At 40.9% G+C, this 21,355-nt stretch overlaps 1 protein-coding gene across 3 annotated transcripts in view; it reads left to right on the top strand.

Moving 5' to 3' along the window:
* Positions 1 to 15,907, top strand: part of Cyp3a59 (cytochrome P450, family 3, subfamily a, polypeptide 59) — a 35,771-nt gene extending 19,864 nt beyond the window's left edge. Inside the window, exons 9-13 of one of the 3 annotated variants that reach the window (XR_868673.2) lie at positions 717 to 783; positions 3,713 to 3,873; positions 5,603 to 5,829; positions 8,867 to 9,018; positions 9,972 to 10,055. Coding sequence is in view for 2 of the 3 variants with exons in the window: in XM_030254003.1 (XP_030109863.1) it covers positions 717 to 783; positions 3,713 to 3,873; positions 5,603 to 5,829; positions 9,972 to 10,134; positions 13,709 to 13,804 (714 nt within the window). In the remaining variant the exon portion in view is untranslated. Of the gene's footprint in view, positions 1 to 716; positions 784 to 3,712; positions 3,874 to 5,602; positions 5,830 to 8,866; positions 9,019 to 9,971; positions 10,135 to 13,708 lie in introns of those variants that run through there. The other 2 variants (XM_030254003.1, NM_001105160.1) reach the window with 2 other exon arrangements.
* Positions 15,908 to 21,355: the final 5,448 nt, after the last annotated feature.

A 21,355-nucleotide genomic window follows, 5' to 3' on the forward strand; every position in this document is an offset into this window, starting at 1 on the left:
ATTTGCTATTTGTAGCATGGAAGTTACAAAAAGTATGTGTGCAGATCAGGGAGGAAGGCACCTGTGATTCCAGTTAGAATTTTGTAGTATCTGGAGTGTGGATCACCAAGGGATGCTTGCACAAAACTTGGCAGTGAGCACTACAGATAGAATTAATCAAGGAGGCTGTTGGTTAAGCATTGTGGGAAGAGAACAGAGAATAGAAGCTTGGGATCTTTCCTGGGCAAGTGCTATGAGAGGAGTCAGAAGCTCTCTGTCCAGGAGTCTGCTCATGAGCCAGAGACACAGATCAGATGAACAAAGACCAGAAGCTGCATTTATCTCAGGGCAATGTCCTGCTCCCCAAGGGCTTCATGGTAGATGCTTTAATTTTAAGTGTATGGGTGCTTTTTTTCTACCTGCATGTCTATGCACCATGTACGTGCAATGGCTGCAGAGACCAGAGGAGGACATTGGATCCTCTGGAACTGAAGTTATAAGTAGTTGTGAGTCACCATGTATGTTCTGGGAACTGAACTCAGGTCCTCTGCAAGAGCATTCAGTGATCTTAAACAGTGAGCAATTTTTCAAGCCCCATAGATGCTTGTATTCATTGATAACTCAAGCCTCACTTGTGAACTCCTGGAAACCATACTCTTAGAAGGGATATGAACCCTTGTTTCAAGTCTGACTCTCAACTAAACATCCCTCATTGACATTTCTCTTGCTGCTTCCAGAACCGAGTGGATTTTCTACAACTGATGATGAATACTCAGAACTCCAAAGGCCAAGAGTCCCAGAAAGGTAACTCATGATGCTTCACAGTGTGTGGATCAATAAGCCCAGAGGGAAGAAGGTGTCTGAATGAGTGCACACCAGGTGTAGGGGATTAGTGTTACAGGCATGGGAGCATTTCTGTCAAATTTCAGAAAGACACTCACATCACATATATGGATAATATGTATGGTATCCACAGGAATGTTCTAGAAGGACACCAGTGTAAATGTGATCAGAGACTGTAGGGCAGCCAAAGAGAAGCATTTCATGCTCAGAAGTCCTCCGTGACGGGTTGTCTATGACAAAGCAAATACTGATTATCAAATTACCCATCCCACTCATTTTGGATTTCTACCTAGGAATTTGTATCCGGGCCCTCTCAGGAAGCACACTGTCTAGTGGTAGGAATGGCCTCTGGGAATGCCACAGTACAATGGTAGAATTGTGTTCACCAACTTCATCTGCAGTTTATTTTTACTTCTCTGTATAAAGAGCATCTATGGGACAATATTCCCTGATCTTCTTCCTCCTTTTCCCTCTGGTTTGATATCATTTGGGTATGCTTTGAGATGGTAACTGTTATTATACATTATAGCTACAGTATGATGACCTCCCAGCTCTATCATTTATTATGTTCTCACCAGTCATCACTCAGCATACAGGAATGTTGTGTTCTTTACTATTTAAAAATTTAAAATTCTATTCTTAACTATTTAAAAAATGTGTTCACTTGCTTTTGTCAGTATGACCTCCTGCATTCCCTGCTATGCTCCTTTGACTACTAGTTATTTTACATTCAGCTGTCTTATGCGTGTGCACTCAGAGCTCTTTATGTGATGTTGTTGGTCCTTACCATTTCTTTTATTTTAGTCTCTTATTTATTTATTTATTTATTTATTTATTTATTTGTGTATGTGTGTTCTTTAGTGTTGTGTGTGTATGTATTTGTGTAGTATAGTGTATGTGTATGTGATATGTATGTGGTGTATGTGATATGTGTGTGTATATGTGTGTGTTTGTATGTGGTATGTATGGTGTGCAGTATGTGTGATATATGTGCATATTTGTATGTGGTATCTATGGTGTGTAGTGTGTGTATGTGTAGTTTGTATGTGTGTGGTGTGTGTATGGGAAGTGTGTGGTGTGCTCACAAAGACCAAAGGAGAATGTTTGTATTCTGGCCTATTTCTGTCTTATTCATTTGAAGCAGGGTCTGTAAATGAATCTGGATCTATTTTGATAGCCACAAAGCCCCAATGATCTTTCTATCTCCATTCCCACTTTGATGAAATTATGAGAATATGTGACCGTCTCTATTTATGTGAATTCTTTGATTTGAACTTAGGTCCTACCCACTTGTACAAAAGGAGCTCTTACTCTCAGAGCCATCTCTCTAGCCCCTTTAATTTAAATTTCTTCAACACATAATCAGCAGCAGTGGCGGAAGCAACATAATTTGAGTGTGTGGTATGGAGGGGTGCATCTGCTGTGCGCAGATCACAACATAACTTTGTAGAATCAGGTCTCTTTGTACACCTTTACATCGATTCAGGAATCAAACTTAGCCTACCTGGCCCCCTCAACAAGTACCTTTATCCACTGATCCATCTTACCAACCCTTATATAATTTTGATTCCTAAAACAGACCTTAATTTGTAAGGCAATTTCTGGTCATAGAAGAACTGAGAAGAAAGTGTAGAGATCTCCAATATACTAGTGCCCATACCCAGGAAACACCCACACCACCATCCAACAACCCTGCCCTGCAGAGTGGTGCATGTGTTATAAGATAGACCTATACTGAGATCACTTCTGAAAGGCTGAGTCCTGGTTTCCGTATTCTATGGGTTTTAGCCAGTGCATAGTGGTGCCTATCATGGTCCAACATTGTAGCAGGAGTCATGGCATCAGGAGTTCAAGACAGTTGCTTACACTTCATCCACAACCAGGAAGTATGTGTGCTGGTACTCAGCTTGCTTTCTCCTTTTTATTCTGTCCAGGAAGCTAGCTCATGGGATGATGCCACAATTAAGATAGGTCATCCAGGACTGGCGCAGTGGCTCAGCAGTTATGAACACCTGCTGCTCTTCCAGAGCTCACAGCCACCTGTAACTCCAGTTTCAGGGAATCTGACACCACCTTCTGGTTTCCATGGACACACACACACACATGTACACACATACACATGCACACCCACACTCACAGGCACACTCATGTACAAATGAAAGTAAATATTTGGAAACAAGATCAATAAACTTACTCAAGACAAACCATAATAAGCATATCCAGAAAATAACTAAAACTAGGTAATACTGTAACAGGATTCTAGGACACTTGTCTCCTAGGTGACTCCAGATACTGTCATATCAACAATCACTACAATCACTGTCAATTATGACAATACTTTTTCTTTATTCCACACTATGATAACAGTATGGGTTGGAGAGAAGCCTGTCTCTTGAAATTGCCCTGTTGTGATGATATAAATTTCACCTAACACAGGTGGCATACATATCTTAAGACTATTAATTCTGGATTAAAATAATTTGATCTTGGGACTGAAGAGATGGCTTAGCAGTTAAGAGTACTGATTGCTCCTCTAGAGGACCTAGATTCCATTCACAACACATTACATTCACATGGCAGCTTATAGATATTTGTAATTTCAATCACATGTGATATATATATCACAGGCCCACTCTTGTCCTCTCTGAATACCAAGTATATAGGTGGTACATAGATATGCATGCAGATAAAAAACCCATAGACATAAAATATATTTAAAGACCATTTCCTGGTGTTTCAAACAGACACCAGAATGAAACTCAGTCCCAGTTACTGTGAACTGCCTTTTTCTGTTCTCTAGACAGCTAGGAGTAATACTTGAATTTCCTCTCATCTCAGCTATGATGTTCTGCTTTGACCTTCCTTAACTGAAATGTTTTTTCCCTTTTAGCTCTTTCTGATCTAGAAATGGCAGCACAAGCTGTTATTTTTATTTTCGGGGGCTATGATGCCACAAGCACTTCCATTTCCCTCATAATGTATGAACTGGCCACTCACCCTGATGTGCAAAAAAAACTTCAGGATGAGATTGACAGAACTCTGCCCAACAAGGTGAGTGGATGGTACTCAGAGAGGAAGGCAAAGGTAAAGGACTAACAAGAATATGTCTCACTTGCAACGAGAATTTTTACAGAGAGCTATACAATGGTTCTTCCACCCAGCACGTGTCTAAAAGAGAAATAAAGGGAGGGACATAAGAAATGAATGTGACTCATAAATACACAATCTTTAATAGAGAGTAGGTTCAGGTGTATTTGTTATCTATAATGACAACAAAGCCAGGTAGGAGAAACCCAGGAAATCTGTATGACTCTTAAGAATAAGCACCAATCCCCACAGTCTGGACAGTTATCTCTGTTGATATCTGTGGGATGCTGTCCTGTCTATATAAGGTGTGCTAGACTGGCCTTCATTGATCTCAGCAGGCTGAATAGTCATTACTCTCAATGGCTCTGCTGTCCAGTCCAACAGCATGGCATTTATGTGTGTTATGTACGTGAGTTGAGCTAAGAAGTTTTTTCTTTCCTAGGATTGGTAATGACATTAATGATGTGTCAGACTACTTTCTGTTTGAAGCTTTGGATGCTAGCTAACATCATTTTAATAGTTTCGTTGAGTATCGGCACCCTCTGCTGACATTAGCCTTTTTTACAGTCAGTGTGCCAGACAGGTTCTCTCATCCTCTTGGGAGCCTCCAGATCAAACACTTAGAATTGGATAATGTTTCAACCCTAGCTGTATGGGAATACACTCATTGATATAGCTTGAAGAAGCCAAGGGATGAGCCAATGTCTCTAGCTCCCAAGCCTACTAGTTATTATTGTTGTTGTTGTTGTTTTATTTACTTTGTGTGTATGTGCATAGGTGTCCATGCCACAGCACATGTGTGGAGGTCAGAGAATAACTTGCAGCAGTCAGGTCTCTCTTTCCACAATTTTGTTGCTAGACACTGAGTTCAGGCCAATACCTTGAATCCCTGACCTATTTCATAAGCCTTCTAAACCAAACTCTAAATCTCTACAGGATAGTCTTTTGAATATCAAGCAAGGTAACAGACATAATAATACCCATACTGTCTCCATCTCCTTGCTTGGCTGAGAGATTTGGAATTGTGAAGTTACTTGGGATTCATGTGGCTGCTCAGGCAGAATGGAGCGAAATGCATCCCCTCAAGAACTCATCATCAGGTCTGAAAGCAGCAATTGTTACACTTGTCCAGCTACCAAGGACAGTGTTGAGAGTGGCTTCTGGTCCCAGTTGCAAATGACTTTAAACACTTTTAAATTTATAGTCTTTTAAAAGTTAGCACTCTAAGCAATGTGAGTCACTGGGCCATTCTCATATGCATGGGATTAAAGCTGACTCAGGTTCATTCCCCTCCCACTTTTCCCTCCAGGATCCTCCCTGACCACTCTCACCAGGATTCTCCTTTCCCCTAAATTGAATGTGGTCTGTTTTCCTTTTACCTCTCTCTCTCCTCTCTCTTCTCTCTCTCTCTCTCTCTCTCTCTCTCTCTCTCTCTCTCTCTCTCTCTCCCTCTCTCCCTCTCCCTCTCCCTCCACCTCCCCCCTCCCCCCTCCCTCCCTCCCAAATGAGAATGGGGGATCTGGGCAGGGGAGTATCCCAATAGCTCCAATATTTATAGTTATATCTCATATCCAATCATTATAGGTGTAGATAATTTACTAAGACTAAGCTTTTCCATCAATTGAGTTAGACCTTAGAGCTTCTGAAGATTAAATCCAAGCCTCATCTGGAAACATCTGTGTCCTTTTCCTAGGCACCTGTCACCTATGATGCCCTGATGGACATGGAGTACCTGGACATGGTGGTGAATGAAAGTCTAAGATTGTACCCAACTGCTATCAGGCTAGAAAGGGTCTCAAAAAAAGATGTGGAAATCAATGGAGTGTTCATTCCCAAAGGGACCGTAGTCATGATACCAATCTATCCTCTTCACCGAAACCCTGAGTACTGGCCAGAGCCTCAAGAATTCTGCCCTGGAAGGTACAGAGATGTTGGAAATGGATTTCCACCATGAACCAGTCAGGTTAAATGTATAACATATGTTTTATTTGCTGTTCCATGCTGTAAAGAGATACAGTCATGGTTTGAATAGATTTGGTCCCCATAGAAACAAGTATTTGAATGCTTGGCCTATGGGGGTTGGCACTCTTATGAGGGATGTGCTTTTAGAAAAGGTGTGGCCTTGGAGAAAATGTGTTACTGTGGGGGTGGACTTTGAGATCTTATGTTCAAGATTCACCTAGTATGGGAGAGATCTTCCTGCTGACTGCCTACAGAAGTGAGTTACCTTCTGACTGCCTTCAGATCAAGATATAGAACTCTTGACTCTTCTATCACCAAGTCTGCCTGTGTAATATCATGTTTCCCGTGATGATGATAATGAACTGACCCTCTGAAACTGTAAACCAGCACAAATAAAGTCTTTTCCTTTATAAGAGTATCCATGGTCATGGTGTCTATTCACAGCAATAAAAATACTAAGACAGATGCCATGACCAAGACAACTATTCTGAGAGAAAACATTTACTAGAGGCTTGCTTAAAGTTTTAGAGGTTTAGTCCATATCATCATGGTAGGGAACATGGTGGCATGCAGGCATGAGCTGTGGCAGTAACTAAGGAGTACATCTTATCCTGATCCATAGGGAGGAGACAGAGAGAGAAGAGAGAGAGAGGAGAAAGGAGAGGGGAGAGGGGAGAGGGGAGGGGGAGAGGGGAGAGGGGAGGGGGGAGAGAGGGGAGAGGGGAGGGGGAGGGGAGAGAGGAGAGAGGAGAGGAGAGGAGAGGAGAGGAGAGGAGAGGAGAGGAGAGGAGAGGAGAGGAGAGGAGAGGAGAGGAGAGGAGAGGAGAGGAGAGGAGAGGAGAGAAGAGAAGAGAAGAGAAGAGAAGAGAAGAGAAGAGAAGAGAAGAGAAGAGAAGAGAAGAGAAGAGAAGAGAAGAGAAGAGAAGAGAAGAGAAGAGAAGAGGAGAAGAGAGTACAATCAAAGCCAGAAGACATCAGATCTTCTAGAACTCGAGTTGCAAGAGACTGTGAACTGCCTAGTGTGGGTTCTGAGGATCAAACTCAAGGTTTTTTTTGTTTGGTTGGTTGGGTTTTCTTTTGTTGTTGTTTTTTTGTTTTTTTGTTTTTGTTTTTGTTTTTGTTTTTTTTGCAAGAGCAGTGAACTCTATTGATCACTGAGCAATCTCCCCATACCTTGCAATTAGAACTTTTAAATATTCAAAATGATAATTATTGTTGAAATTGCACACATATACCATTCAGAGTGCTAGAGTATTAACCTCATTAATAAGCTGATACCTATCCTTATAGGTGCACATCTTTTGGTGCACACAGACTGTTAGAAAAGGTGATGTAGCATCATTTCAGCTATATTTTGAGTTACTGTTTACTTAAAGTAAATCACAAACAATCTGCTATTTCACAGTATGTATATCTTCTTGCTATACTTCTGCTGTCATTTCATGAAGCACTATCTAACTTTAGAAATGAGATGAGCATTTTTTCTTTCAAGCACCCTTACCTCCATGAATTTATCACTAACTTTAGAGGATTTTACTATATTTGTGTAAAGAAGAGGTGTGCATGCTGCAGCATGTGTGGAGGTCAGAGGTCAGCTTTGGGGAGTTTTTTTATTCTTCTACCATGTGGGTCCTGAGTTTGGGACTCACATCATCAGGCTTGGCAGCAAGCTCCTTTATCCACTGAGCCATCTCATTGGCCCCATCATCAGCTCTAGAAAAAAGTTCCCCCATCCATTTGATTACAAACCTCCTCCTGGGTCCTCCAGTGTAGATATAACAGCACAAATAGAGGTCTGGAATGTAGAGACAATAGAAACCATACAGACTCCAATCCTGTCTTGATCTGCCATCCTGGGCCAGTTTCTGCCCAGTCTCCATGAAATCCTGAGTCACTCCTGAGTCTGACATACTCCTCCTTGGAAATGGCTTGAACATCCATGTTAGAGTCAAGGTCAGGAATCAGGCATGTTTTCAGTTTAAAAATGGATTGTGTTGCCCTACTGTGTTAGAAAGCAAAACCAAGAATACAATTTAAGACAGTGGCTTGAGGAAGAGTGAGTCTGGCACCCAGACTTCATAGGCTCATTCATCGTGCCTTATGGCTGGGACTTTGTCATGTTGGCAGTGGTGGCCCTAGTGTTGTGATTAGTTCTGAACACTGAACATATGGAAGGGATCTATCAGAGTTGATTGATTTCTCTGTTCTCTTGGCCATAAGATGTGTCTGTGATGATATGGAGTCTCGCCAGTGAGGACACACACACAGGACACACACGGGTTCTTCTGCAGTATAGCTTTAATGTATCTCGAGAGAAAGATGATTAGCTTCTGGGGAAGGAGGCCCAGAACACAGGAAACTCGGTCCTTAAATAGACCACAAGAGGGGTTGGAGGTGTATTTCACCCTGACTGGCTGCTCACTATCAGCCCAGATGACGCCACAGGACAGGCAGGGCACAAGGAATGGAAAAATACCCCAGCACATGTGCAGACTACTTGTTTACCAGTTAGAACACCGGATATCAGCGCCATCTTGTAATGGCGATTGTAAAGGCGGCTCCTCACATTAAAATCTATGGGTTTTCCCCAGTCTCACTACTTTGGCTCCTATAGTTCACAGCCTGTAACTTTACTTTTCTTTGACTAATACAACCATCAAACAGTACGTGAAGATGATTACCAGGACTGAGTCAGTCAGTGAAAAACCCAAATAAGTGTATACAACATTTGACTATTTGACCTGTATTTCAGTATACTCTAGGTTATGAGACCATATGATTGTTGTGTGTAGGGGGGTCCATGTATGTGTACAGGTTGTTGTAGGGGTACACCACACACACACACACACACACGCGTGTGTGTGTGTGTGTGTGTGTGTGTGTTGGAGGAGCATATATATGTAAGTGTATGTGCACAATTGGATGAACATGAACATTGTTATATCTGAGGTCTGGAGCAAACCTCCAAGTGCCCTCCACCTTTTGTTTGTGACAGGACCTCTCATTGTCTCAGGATTTCACTAAGTGGAGTTGTGTAGTTGGATAGTGCACTCCAGGGTTGTAATCATCCCCACCTCCCAGCCAGCCACTGCGAGGCACACAACACCATGATCGCAGTTCTGTGGATGTTCTCGGGATCAAGCCCAGGTATTTACACTTGCCAGACAAGTATTTCCCTACATGAGAAGTCTCCCAGTTCCCATATAATTAATATAACAAACTTCTTGTGTCCAATGTGTGAACTCCCTCTTGTGTCTACAACCCGATTTGTTCACACTCCATGTTATTTTATAGCATATCATATGCAAATATTTCATTTTCTCCTCAAAATATGAAAACAGATTTAAAACATCAATTAGTTCTATTCTTCTCACTTTTCAGGACCATTTATTTTCATTTATATATTCAAACAATAAAAAAATCAAATTTGAATAAATTCAGTTTTAAGTGTTCAGTAGATTTTCTTTAGCTTTGTAAAAAAGGTAGACATGAAAACCATACATGGAAGCTACAATAGAGACTTGTCCTGTACCCCAGAAAATTATTTGGCTTTAGCTATTCTATGGAGGAGGAGGGAGAAAGAAAAAAATTCTGAGAAAGAAGAGAGAGAGAGAAAAGAAGAAGAAGAAGAAGAATGAATCAAGGAAAATACAGATGAGTAGAAGTACAAAGAAAGGAAAGAAAGGAGAGGGAAGGTTAGCAGTGGGAGTGAGGGGAAATTAGCATCCCCTATAGTAATAGAGTTTCTTCACATTCCCCCTAAGTGTGAGGCAGGAACCTACTTTGTCTTCATTTGTCCAATCCCAATATGACTTTCATATCACCATTCTGGATGGGATTTTTGTTTGTTTGTTTGTTTGTTTGTTTGTTTGTTTAAGGCATTTACTTCAATTTGTCTCAAAAATACAGCAGGCTTATGTTTTGGTGTGAGTGGGAAGGACCTGTAGCTCAGAGGTTTTTAGTCAGGCACTTGCAGCAAGGATTCAGCTACAAGTCCACAAATATATGCTGTGCCATCTTGCTTGCAGTGAACTCCAAACATGCAGCTCTTGGGGTCTCTAGGTTCCATCACCTCATTTCCATCTCTTCTGTGGTTCCAGGTTCAGCAAGGAGAACGAGGGCAACATTGATCCATATATATACATGCCCTTTGGAAATGGACCCAGGAACTGCCTAGACATGAGGTTTGCTCTCATCAGCATGAAACTTGCTGTCATAGGAGTCCTGCAGAACTTCACTGTCCAGCCTTGTGAAGAGACACAGGTGAGGCAAGAAATGTTCTCAACAAATGATATTTCAACTTTTTATATTAAAAAAGTCTTAAAGCTTTACATGTGGAAACTAAAATGCTTGTCTTGGCTCTTTTCTATTGCTGTGATAAAAAAAACATGACTAACATGACTTATTTTTTTAAGTGTTTAATTGAGCTTATGGTTACAGAACATTAAAGTCCATGGTAATAGGGTGAAGACATGGTGGCAGGAATAGCTGAGAGGAGAGACAGAGACAGAGACAGAGATACAGAGAGAGACATAGAGAGACAGAGAGAGAGAGACAGAGAGAGAGACAGAGAGAGAGACAGAGAAAGGCAGAGAGATGCGGAATGAATGGTACCAGCCTTTTGAAACGTCAAAGCCCACCCCCAGTGATACATCTTCTCCATCGAGGTCTCCCTCTCCTCCCAATCCTTCCCAAACTGTTCCATCAACTGGGACCCAAGTATCCAAACATAAACCTGTGTGGACCATTCTCATTGAAACCACCACAATGCTCATTAACCTTGTAATAATGTATGTAAAAATGAATGTATGTGTAGTCTGATATGAAGTTTAAGATCCTGAGCTTATCTTAAATCGAGCTCAGGATTCCTCCCTGAGCTGTGTCTGAAATAAAGATCAAATAAAGAATGCATTTAGAGTCAGTTCAGATTAGTGGGACAAGGCTATATGAAATCTTGAAATTAATTCCAAATTAACCGGAGTTAATGGGGAGTGATTGTGCACATAGCATACATTAATCACCTTACTGTGGTTGTGAGTGGAGGACATAACTAGGACTTAAGAGAACTTTCTAGGTGTCAGGGGCCCCTAATCACTGGCTGTGCTATAGAACTACTGAAGAGCCTTAAACCTTCAAATGCCTGGTCAAATCAGATCCGCTGAAATAATTCACCACAAGTGTGGCTTTTAAACACACACCTTACTTGTCCTGCACAGCCTAAGTTGAGAAGCACTGATGTGACATATTGTTACAAGATTGTCACAAGATATCAAGCACTTAAGGCATTCAAGCCATCCTGGTCATTTGATCCTACATTTCAGGAGTTCTGCTCCAGCAAAAGTAACATCCTTTTTATACTTTAATAATAAATCTGTTTCTTATTTCATCTTCCTCTTTACTCTTGTAATTCCAGCTCATATCAATACCTAAAAGACTCAAAGAAACATTCCCAATTGTAATCAGGGCTCATTTATTCTGTGTCTGTTACTGGTTATTACCAAACTGTCTCACACTCACCAGAAGTCCAATTAACTGCATGGAGACCTTTTTATTAATTATGAAAGCTTAGATTTAACTTAGGCTTGTTTCCAACAAGCTCTTATACTTAAATTAACCAGCTTATATTAATCTACATTCTACCTCTTGGGACACTACCTCCTGAGTCCCTGGCACCAGTCCCTTCCTCCTCATCTGGCTGGCGAATCCTTTTGCCTGATTCTTTCCCAGCATTCTTATCTCTGCCAAGGAGTCCCACCTATCCTTTCCTGACTTGCTATAGCCCATCAACTCTTTATTAAACCAATCAGAAGACGTTGGAGGGAGTGTTTACAAAATATTATTTTGCCATAAGAATAACAATATAAAAGTCCAGCCTATAATCAGATCTCTGCTGGGACAGAGATAGCATTAGAATAATTTGAAGACAACCTTTATAAAGTGCACAAAATGATCAGCCTAACAATTTGTTACCACAGATTCTTCATCAGTTAAGTAAATACTTTTATCTCTAAACCATCCAATTCAGTTCTCTGTATCTTCTTTGGATTGAAGAATACACCATCCCTTATATTAAGTATTTGTGGTGGTTTGCTGGGGAACATATACATGGAAATCCTTCAGTATACTTTAGAGAGTGGCTGCCAGTTTTCTTTATTAGATATTTTCTTCATTTGCATTTCAAATGCCAGTTTTTAAGGGTTCTTATTTCTTTTTTAGATTTATTTATTTATTATATTAAGTACACTAACTGTCTTCAAACACACCAGAAGAGGGCATCCGATCTCATTATAGATGGTTGTGACCCATCATGTGGTTGTTGGGATTTGAACTCGGGACTTCTGGAAGAACAGTCAGTGCTCTTAACTGCTGAATCATCTCTCCAGCACTTCTTAAGGATTCTTAATACTTTATTTTTTTAAATTTTTAACTATAATTTTTATGTGTGTCTTTAGGGAACATACACAGAACCTATGTTACTATTCTAGCAAAATGTTAGAATAATAAGATAGGACATGTAGAGTGTTGAAACATCTTTCCTGAAGAACTTAAAGACAAATATCTCATTTCAAAAATACGTATTGTCTTTATTCTCATTAATTGGTGTGATGGTTTGAATATGAATGGGCCTCATAGGCTCATATCTTTGAATGCTTAATCATCAGGGCATGGCATTATTTTAGAAGACATAGGTGTGGCTTTGTTGGCAGAACTGTATCACTGGGTATGGACTTTGAGGTTTCAAAACTCCACACTAGGCCCAGTGTTGTTGCTTTCCCTGTTTGTGGATCAAAATGCAGCTCTCGGGTTATTTTCTAGCACCATACCTGCCTGCTTATTGCCATGTTCGTCCTCACCATGACGAGAATGTACCAAGCCTCTGAAATTTTAAGCAAGTTGCCAATCAGAGTTGCCATGGTCATGATGTCTCTTCACAGGACTAGAACAGTGACTAAGACAGTGGGAATACTATGTATATCAATGCCTGATATGAGTGCTTTCCTGTTCCATTGCCTTTTTATAAGAAATATCAGGAGTACTTTAGTGGCCTCTGGCTGCAGTGTGACTGTATTATAAGACAGTGCAGCAGTTTTTTAGATGGGCACATGGACAAAGCATTTAGTTTTGAAAATCAGCACCCCTCCCCATGACAATTTTCTTTCTTTCTTTTTCTTGTACTGAGATCAAATTGCTACAGTGGATGACTTTCCCCTCCAGACTGAAGCAACTGAGGCAAAATGATTATGAAAACATTGAATTATTCAGAAGTTCATCTTTCACATAACCTCGGAAGCTAAAATAACAAGGGCCAAAGCTTCCTGAAATCCTTGTCCACGACTGAACTGAGTGGGAACATCTGATGTCCATGCACTTTGATAGCTGAGCCCCTCCATAGAAGTGAAATTGTGATACCTGCTCAGGATTACCTTATTCTTAAACAAACAAAAATTAACTTTATATTGACTTCAAATCCATTTTCCATGTACTTAAGATATGATCTAAAATTTTAACACATCCCTTTTACTTAAAATTTAAGTCACTAAAGAACCCAAACCAACATAATTTTCCCCTGGCTCTGTAAACACAATAATTGTTTAACTAATACTTTCCTGTATAAAAAAATAGATAAGGGATTTTACTATCCAGTCTCAGTGAATATAAAGGCATAAAGAACTCAGGAAATATGGCTACTATAGATGACTGATATCATTTTATCACACATGGTGATATACAGTGTATTTGTATGTATGTATCATGGTCCTTGATGTATCTGTTCTTGATTCTGCCCTTGCTGTTGGTCCACTCACTGCTTTAAATTATGATTGTTCAACTATTGCAGATCCCCCTGAAGATCAGCAGGGAACCAGTTTTCCAACCAGAAAAACCCATCATCCTAAAGGTTGTGTCAAGAGATAAACCCAGAACTGCATCATGAATTTCCCTCAGAAACCATGTTATATTCTTCAAGGAGACTGTGTCACAGAACACCAGAGAATTTAATTAACCTTAGAACAACATAATATGAGCATAATCAACTTTCCTTGATGATTGAATATTCAGAAATTCACTGAACATGCTCAGTGGCTCTGCAGTGTATCATCTGTTTTGTGATTCAAAAGAAATTATTAACTCAATGGTAGTTGTGGATGTTCATCTTCTGATTCTCGTGGGAATGTCTACACTAATTCCAGTTAGTTCCATCCATTCTGAATTCTAACTGCAGCAACAATTTTCTATAGTTCTATTAATAGAAACTGTTGTAATGATGGTTAGTAAATGTGTATCAAGTTTTCTCCTTGTTAAAATGTATGATATTAAGTGTATACATACATATATCTTTTAAAATGTGTGGTGTACTTTTGTCACTATACACAGCAATGGCAAAACCACTGGATCAAGAAAACAAGATACTAATCCTTTCCAATCACACTTGTGTGAGCCAGTTTGGGATGCCCACTTGACTCTAAAAGTTTGGTGATGTTGATCCATTTTGATTTGACACTTTTCTTGAGAAACATATCCATGGTTTAATTCTGCCACATTTGAAGTGTAGCCTCCCCCAGCCTTGAAGCAGGCTGATTCAGACTTTGCTGCCACTGAATATGAGATCACCTGGGGTGTAGCCTTCTGACTTAGATGGCTATATTGTTATGTCACCTACCGCTGCTCTTCTCCCAGACTCTGCTACCTGATGAGAGACCCTTGAGACATTCTGGAGACACATCCTATCCTGCAGCCTACAGGCTGGCTCCAGGCACCAAGAATGAACTGGCAGGGGAGATGGGCCTTCCCGCTTATAAGCATAGTCTCTAAGTAAACTCTTGGGCCTTGATCAGAGAAAAAAATTGTTTTGGCTTCATTATTTTCTCTCACAGTCTAAGTCTCTTTCAGCCCCAGCCTGCCTTCCAGAAATACCTGGTTCATGTAGGCCACAGGCCGGCTTACTACATTGAAGGATTTATAAAATCTTTTTCTTAGGATTGACCTAGAATCATCTTCCTCTCTTCCCACTTCTCTGAAAGTACATGTTTTCTTAGACTTCTTTGGAGTCTATGGTTGTTAGTGTTGTCAGGTTCAGAGAATCTAGAATCACCTTGGAGGGATATGGGTCTCCAGGCATGACTGTGGAGGATTTTTTGATTGAGTTGATTAAGGTGTGAGGTCCAACCTACTGTAGGCAGGTAGCATATAGGATCTAGGACTGTACAAGTAAAGAAAGGAAGCTGAGAATCAGCAATCATCCATTGCTCTGTCTCCTGACTGAGGATTCTACATGATCAATTTTCAGGTTCCTGACACCCTGATTTCTCCTCCAAGATGAACTCTTTCCAAGAACTGTGAGGCAGTCACCTCTTTCTTCCCTAAGTTGCTTTGTCACAGTATTTATCATAGTAACAGGACAAGAAATGAAGATTGAATCCATCATGTGCTCCTCACTGCCCTACAACACTGTCATAAAATAAAAATGTCTGACTGGACCCAGGCCACCCCTGCCTCTCAGTGTAGTACAGCAGAAGACACCCAAGCTGCCCACCTCTCCACTTCAAACCCCCTTCTAGCACAGCATCCAAAGATATTGAATAAAAGATGATAAACAGGACAAAGAGAAATAGACCTGTTTAGAAGTAGTTCTTTGAGGCAACTCCAATCTCTGTCTGTCAGAATACCAGCACAGTATTCAGTAGTGTTAGTATACCAAGCACAAATCAGCAGCAGTTGCATGATCCAACAGAAACTGCCAGGCATCCACCAAATTGACATGAGTCCATGGGAATGACCAGTATCAGCAGAGACACTATGAGAAGTTCTTTACCATGACTCTCTCAAACAAAATGAAGATCAGCAAAGACAAAGATGCAAGGCCAATGAATACTTTCTCCAAACATCATATTTCCTCCAATGGGTCTTACCTCAGCAAATTACCAGATGATTCTGCCTTACCATGTGAGTTTGCAATGCCTGACATATCCAGAAATTTCCACTTCACCAGTGGTTTACAAGTTTCACTTAAAAAAATATTTGCAGGTAGGATAAATGGGTCAGAGTGATCACGTGACAACTAGATCCCAATCAACCTTATAAAAAGCCAGAAAAGTTGGTGTATACTTGTAATCTTAGTGGTATAGAGGCAAAGGTAGGGATATCCCTGGAACTTTCTGGATAGATAATCTGCCAATCAGTGAGTTTACTGAGAATCCCTGTCTCAAACATTAAAGTCGATATCCAGAAAGATGGCTCAGTGAGTCCGTTGCTAGCTGCCAAATCTTACAACCCTGTGTTTAGTTCCAGGGCCCATATGGTAAAAGGAGAAAGCCAACCATAAGTTGGCTTATGACTTCTACACAGGCTCTGAGCTGTATGTACATTTCTGCACATGCACACACCAAAATGTAATTTTAAATAATAATTATAAAGTAGAGAGAAACAGACGAATACACATTGACATCAACCTCTGACATCCATACATATGCACACACATGTGAACAAAACACACATTCATATCATGGCAGAGTGAATGGAAATATTTCAAAGTAATAGGAAAAATCAAAGAGGCCTAGCTCTCACCTAAACTAACAACCAGGAATGGATCTAACCAGAATCACCCAGTCATTGACTATGAAGGACAGAAATGTTTAGTTTTTTGGTATCTTGTGGATATGATATTATTATACCCATGAAGTTGCAGAAGCCCTAGTTACCTGAACAAGACACACCCAAGAGCAACTCAGTCAACATCCCAGCAGAGTTTGCCAGGGAATATGAGCTGAGGAGCTTGTGATAATTGATGGCTGCTAGGGAAGGGAGAGCCAGTATTTCTCCAGCAGTGCAGCCCCAGGTAGTTGCCTCTGCTCCAATGGATGACCCAAAACTATGCATATAGTGGTGACACTAATTAGACTTAGTGGGCTAAAAACAGAAAAGAAGACATGATGCTGGGTGGAGGATTTGGGAGTGAATTCAAAAGAATTTGAGAGGAGAAATACATGATGTATAAAACTACATTGTGTACACAAGAAATTCTCAAAGAATAAAATTCTTTATATTGTTTTAAAATGTTTTGTTTCAGATGCTCCTTCATTTAGATGTCCATATTCTCTATTAGTATTTTTAAGACCTCAGATCACTGGGTCATGTTCACAGGACTGGAATGTGCTGTACACAATACAGGATGAGAAAAGAAATCAACACTCTCACCAAGCTGTGAACTATGTGAGCTACAATAATGACGTTCCTGAAAGACATGCCCACTGGAGGTACTGTGGCACAGATGTAATGGGAGTAACCAACCATTTTTTCAGTTGGATTTCAGGCCAACTCCATGAGATGGAACCAATAACAGATACTGTCTATGAGGCCACAAACCTGAGACTAGATATGTCATGAGTTTTAGGAAAAAACCTACTACTATTAGCCTATTAACTGAATGTAGCAATGAAAAAATTCCTCAATCTGCTATATTCATAGAATATTGCATTGCTCAACCTCATTAGAGAAGTTTCTTCATGCAATATTCAGTAGTTAACAAGAAGATCTACAATTTGTCAACATGAAGCAACTTTGAAATGCTCAGGTCTAACTAGGTAGAATGAATGGATCATATGTCTCTTCTCAAGGTACAATAGAAAGAAGAAAGATTGTAGGAACTAGAGGTAGAGGACAACATTAAGCAAACAGCATTTCAGACATAACATACATATGAACATTCAGATAGTCATATGAACTCACAGAGATGGTGACAATATTCAAATGATCTGCACAAGCTCAAACCAGACAAAAATCCTCGTGGTCAGAAGCTCAAAGTCCTGCTCCAAACCAAAGTGATATTGTCATCTGGGAGCTCCTGGGAGAGGAGAGGTCAGTTTTCTTCAACGGGGAGACACTGAGTACATCAACTACACTCCATGGCCGGTCTCACACCAGGATTAGCTACCTAACACAAACAGGACTCCACGCCTTTTATTTTGTTTTGAAACAGTGTGAGAGAAAATAATGTTGAGTGGGAAAGAATGGAATCTAGGAAGAGTTGGGGAAATGAATTATTATGACTAAAATACATTCAATGAAGCTCTCAAACATAGAAAAAACAGTTTTAAAATTAAATCCACAGAAAACCAGAGACACTGAAACTTATAGAGGAGAAAGTGGGGAAGAGCCTCAAATATATGGGCACAGTGGATTAAAAATTCCTGAACAGAACAGATGTGCTTGTGCTGTAAAATCAAGAAATGACAAATGGGACCTCATAAAATTGCAAAGCTTCTGTAAGGCAAAAGACACTGTCATTAAGACAAAAAGGCAGCCAACAGATTGGGAAAAGATCTTTACCAATCCTAAATCTGATAGAGGACTAATATCCTCTCTCTCTCTCTCTCTCTCTCTCTCTCTCTCTCTCTCTCTCTCTCTCTGTATACACACACACACACACATATATATACACACACAACTCAAGAAGTTAGACTCCAAATAACCCTATTAAAATGGGGTACAGAGCTAAACAAAGAATTCTCAGCTGAGGAATACCAAATGGCTATGAAGCACATTTTTAAAAAAAAAAATTTTTTTAACATCCTTAGTCATCAGGGAAATGAAAATCAAAACAACCCTGAAATTCCACCTCATACCAATCAGAATGTTTAAAATAAAAAACTCAGTTGACAGCAGATACTGGTGAGGATGTGGAGAAAGAGGAACTCTCCTCTATTGCTGGTGAGATTGCAAGTTGGTACAATCAATCTGAAAATCAGTTCGTTGGTTAATCAGAAAATTTGACATAGTACTACCAGAGGATTCAGTAATACCACTCCTGTTCATATTCCCAGAAGATGCTCCAACATGTTATAAGGACACATGCTCCACTATCTTCACAGCAGTCTCATTTATAACACTCAGAAGCTGGAAAGAACCCATTGTTTCTCAACAGAAGAATGGATACAGAAAATATGGTACATTTACACAATGGAGTACTACTCAGCTATTAAAAAGAATGAATTTATGAAATTCCTAGCCAAATGGATGGACCTGGAGGGCATCATCCTGAGTGAGGTAACCCAATCACAAAGGAACTCTCACAATATGCACTCACTGATAAGTGGATATTAGCCCAGAAACTTAGGATACCCAAGATATAAGATATAATTTGCTAAAAACATTAAACTCAAGAGAACGAAGACCAAAGTGTGGACACTTTGCCCCTTCTTAGAATAGGAAACAAAACACCCATGGAAGGAGTTACAGAGACAAAATTTGGAAGTGTGACAAAGGGATGGACCATCTAGTGATTGCCATATCCAGAGATCCATCCCATGATCAGCTTCCAAACGCTGACACCATTGCATACACTAGCAAGATTTTGCTGAAAAGACCCAGATATAGCTGTCTCTTGTGAGACTATGCCAGGGCCTAGCAAACACAGAAGTGGATGCTCACAGTCAGCTATTGAATGGACCACAGGGCCCCCAATGGAGGAACTAGAGAAAGCACCCAAGGAACTAAAGGGAACTGCAACCCTATATGTGGAACAACAATATGAACTAACCAGTACCCCGGAGCTCTTGTCTCTAGCTGCATATGTATCAAAAGATGGCCTAGTCGGCCATCACTGCAAAGAGAGGCCCATTGGACTTGCAAACTTTATATGCCCTAGTACAGGGGAACGCCAGGGCCGAAAAGGGGGAGTGGGTGGGTAGGGGCGTGGGGGTGGGTGGGTATGGGGGACTTTTGGTATAGCATTGGAAATGCTATACCAAAATAGCTAAATACCTAATAAAAATGGGGGGAAAAAAGAACACATATGATATGTACTCACTGATACGTGGCTATTAGCTCAGAATACCCAAGATAAAATTCACAAAACACAAGAAGAGGGAAGACCAAAGTGTGGATACTTTACTCCTTCTTAGAAGGGGGAACAAAACACCCATGGAAGGAGTTACAGAGACAAAGTGTGAAGCAGAGATTGAAGGAATGACCATCCAGAGAGTGCCCCACCTGGGCATCCATCCCACAAACAACCACCAAAAACAGATAATATTGTGGATGCCAACAAGAGCTTGCTGACAGGAGCTTGATATAGCTCTTTCCTGATAGGCTATGCCAGTGCCTGACAAATACAGAAGTGGATGCTCAAAGTCATCCATTGGATGGAGCACAGGGTTCCCAAATGAAGGAGCTAAAAAAAGTACCCAAGGAGCTGAAGGGGTTTGCAGCCCCATAGGAAGAACAACAATATGGACTAACTAGTAACCCCAGAACTCCCTGGGTCTAAACCATCAACCAAAGAAAACTCTTGGTGGGACTCATGGCTCTAACTGCATATGTATCAGATTATGGCCTAGTCGGTCATCAATGGGAGGGGAGGTCCTTGGTCATGTGAAGGTTATATGTCCCAGTATAGGGGACTGCCCAGGACAAGAAGAGGGTGTGTGTGGGTTGGTGAGCAGAGGAGTGAGAAGGGTAGGAGGTTTTCGGAGGGGAAACTAGGAAAGGGGATAACAATTGAAATGTAAATCAAGAAAATATCTAATAAAAAAAGATAATGAAAAATTATGTATTTATTTTTTTCCACTCCATATTTTATTCTCCCCGACTCCTGTCCACCCTCCAACTGTTCCATGTCCCGTACCTCCTCCCCACCCACTGTCTCCACATGGATGTCCCCACCCAACCCCACCTGACCTCTAAACTCCCTGGGGCCTCCAGTTTCTTGAGGGTTAGGTACATCGTCTCTGAAGGAACACAGATGTGGCAGTCCTCTATTGTATGTGTGTTGGGGTAGCCATATGAGTTGGTGTATGCTGCCTATTTGGTGGTCCAGTGTTTGAGAGATCTTGGTTGTCTAGATTGAGACTGCTGGTCCTAGGATTGCCCTTCTCCCCAGCTTCTTTCAGTCGTCCCTAATTTAACAACAGGGGCCAGCTGCTTCTGTCCATTGCTTGGGTGCAAATATCTGCATCTGACTCTTTCAGCTGCTTGTTGGGGCTTCCGGAGTGTGGAAATGCTAGGTTCCTTTTTGTGAGTGTTCCATAGCCTCAGTAATAGTGTCAGGCCTTGGGACCCACCCTTGAGCTGGATCTCACTTTGGGCCTGTTGCTGGACCTGCCTTTCCTCAGGCTCCTCTCCATTTCCATCCCTGTAATTCTTTCAGACCCACAATTATAGGTCAGAGTTGTGACTGTGATGCCCCCCTCATCATTTTATGCCCTGTCTTCCTGAAGTAGGTGGGTTCTGTAAGCTTCCTCTTCCCATTGTCAGGCATTTCATCTAAGGTCTCTCCCTTTAAGTTCTGAGTATCTCTCACCTCCCGGTGTCTGGTGTATTCTGAAGGGTCCCCCAACTTTCTATCTCCAGAGGTTTCCTGTTTCACTTCTTTCTGCTGGCCCTCAGGGCTTCAGTCCTTTACCCTCACCCAACACAGAATCATGTTCCCCTCTTCTCTGCCATCTTCTCGTGTGTCCACTCTCCCTTCCAAGTTCTTCCCTCCTTCCCC

Source organism: Mus musculus, chromosome 5 (assembly GCF_000001635.26).
Source record: "Mus musculus strain C57BL/6J chromosome 5, GRCm38.p6 C57BL/6J".
NCBI classification, from domain to species: Eukaryota; Metazoa; Chordata; class Mammalia; order Rodentia; family Muridae; genus Mus; species Mus musculus.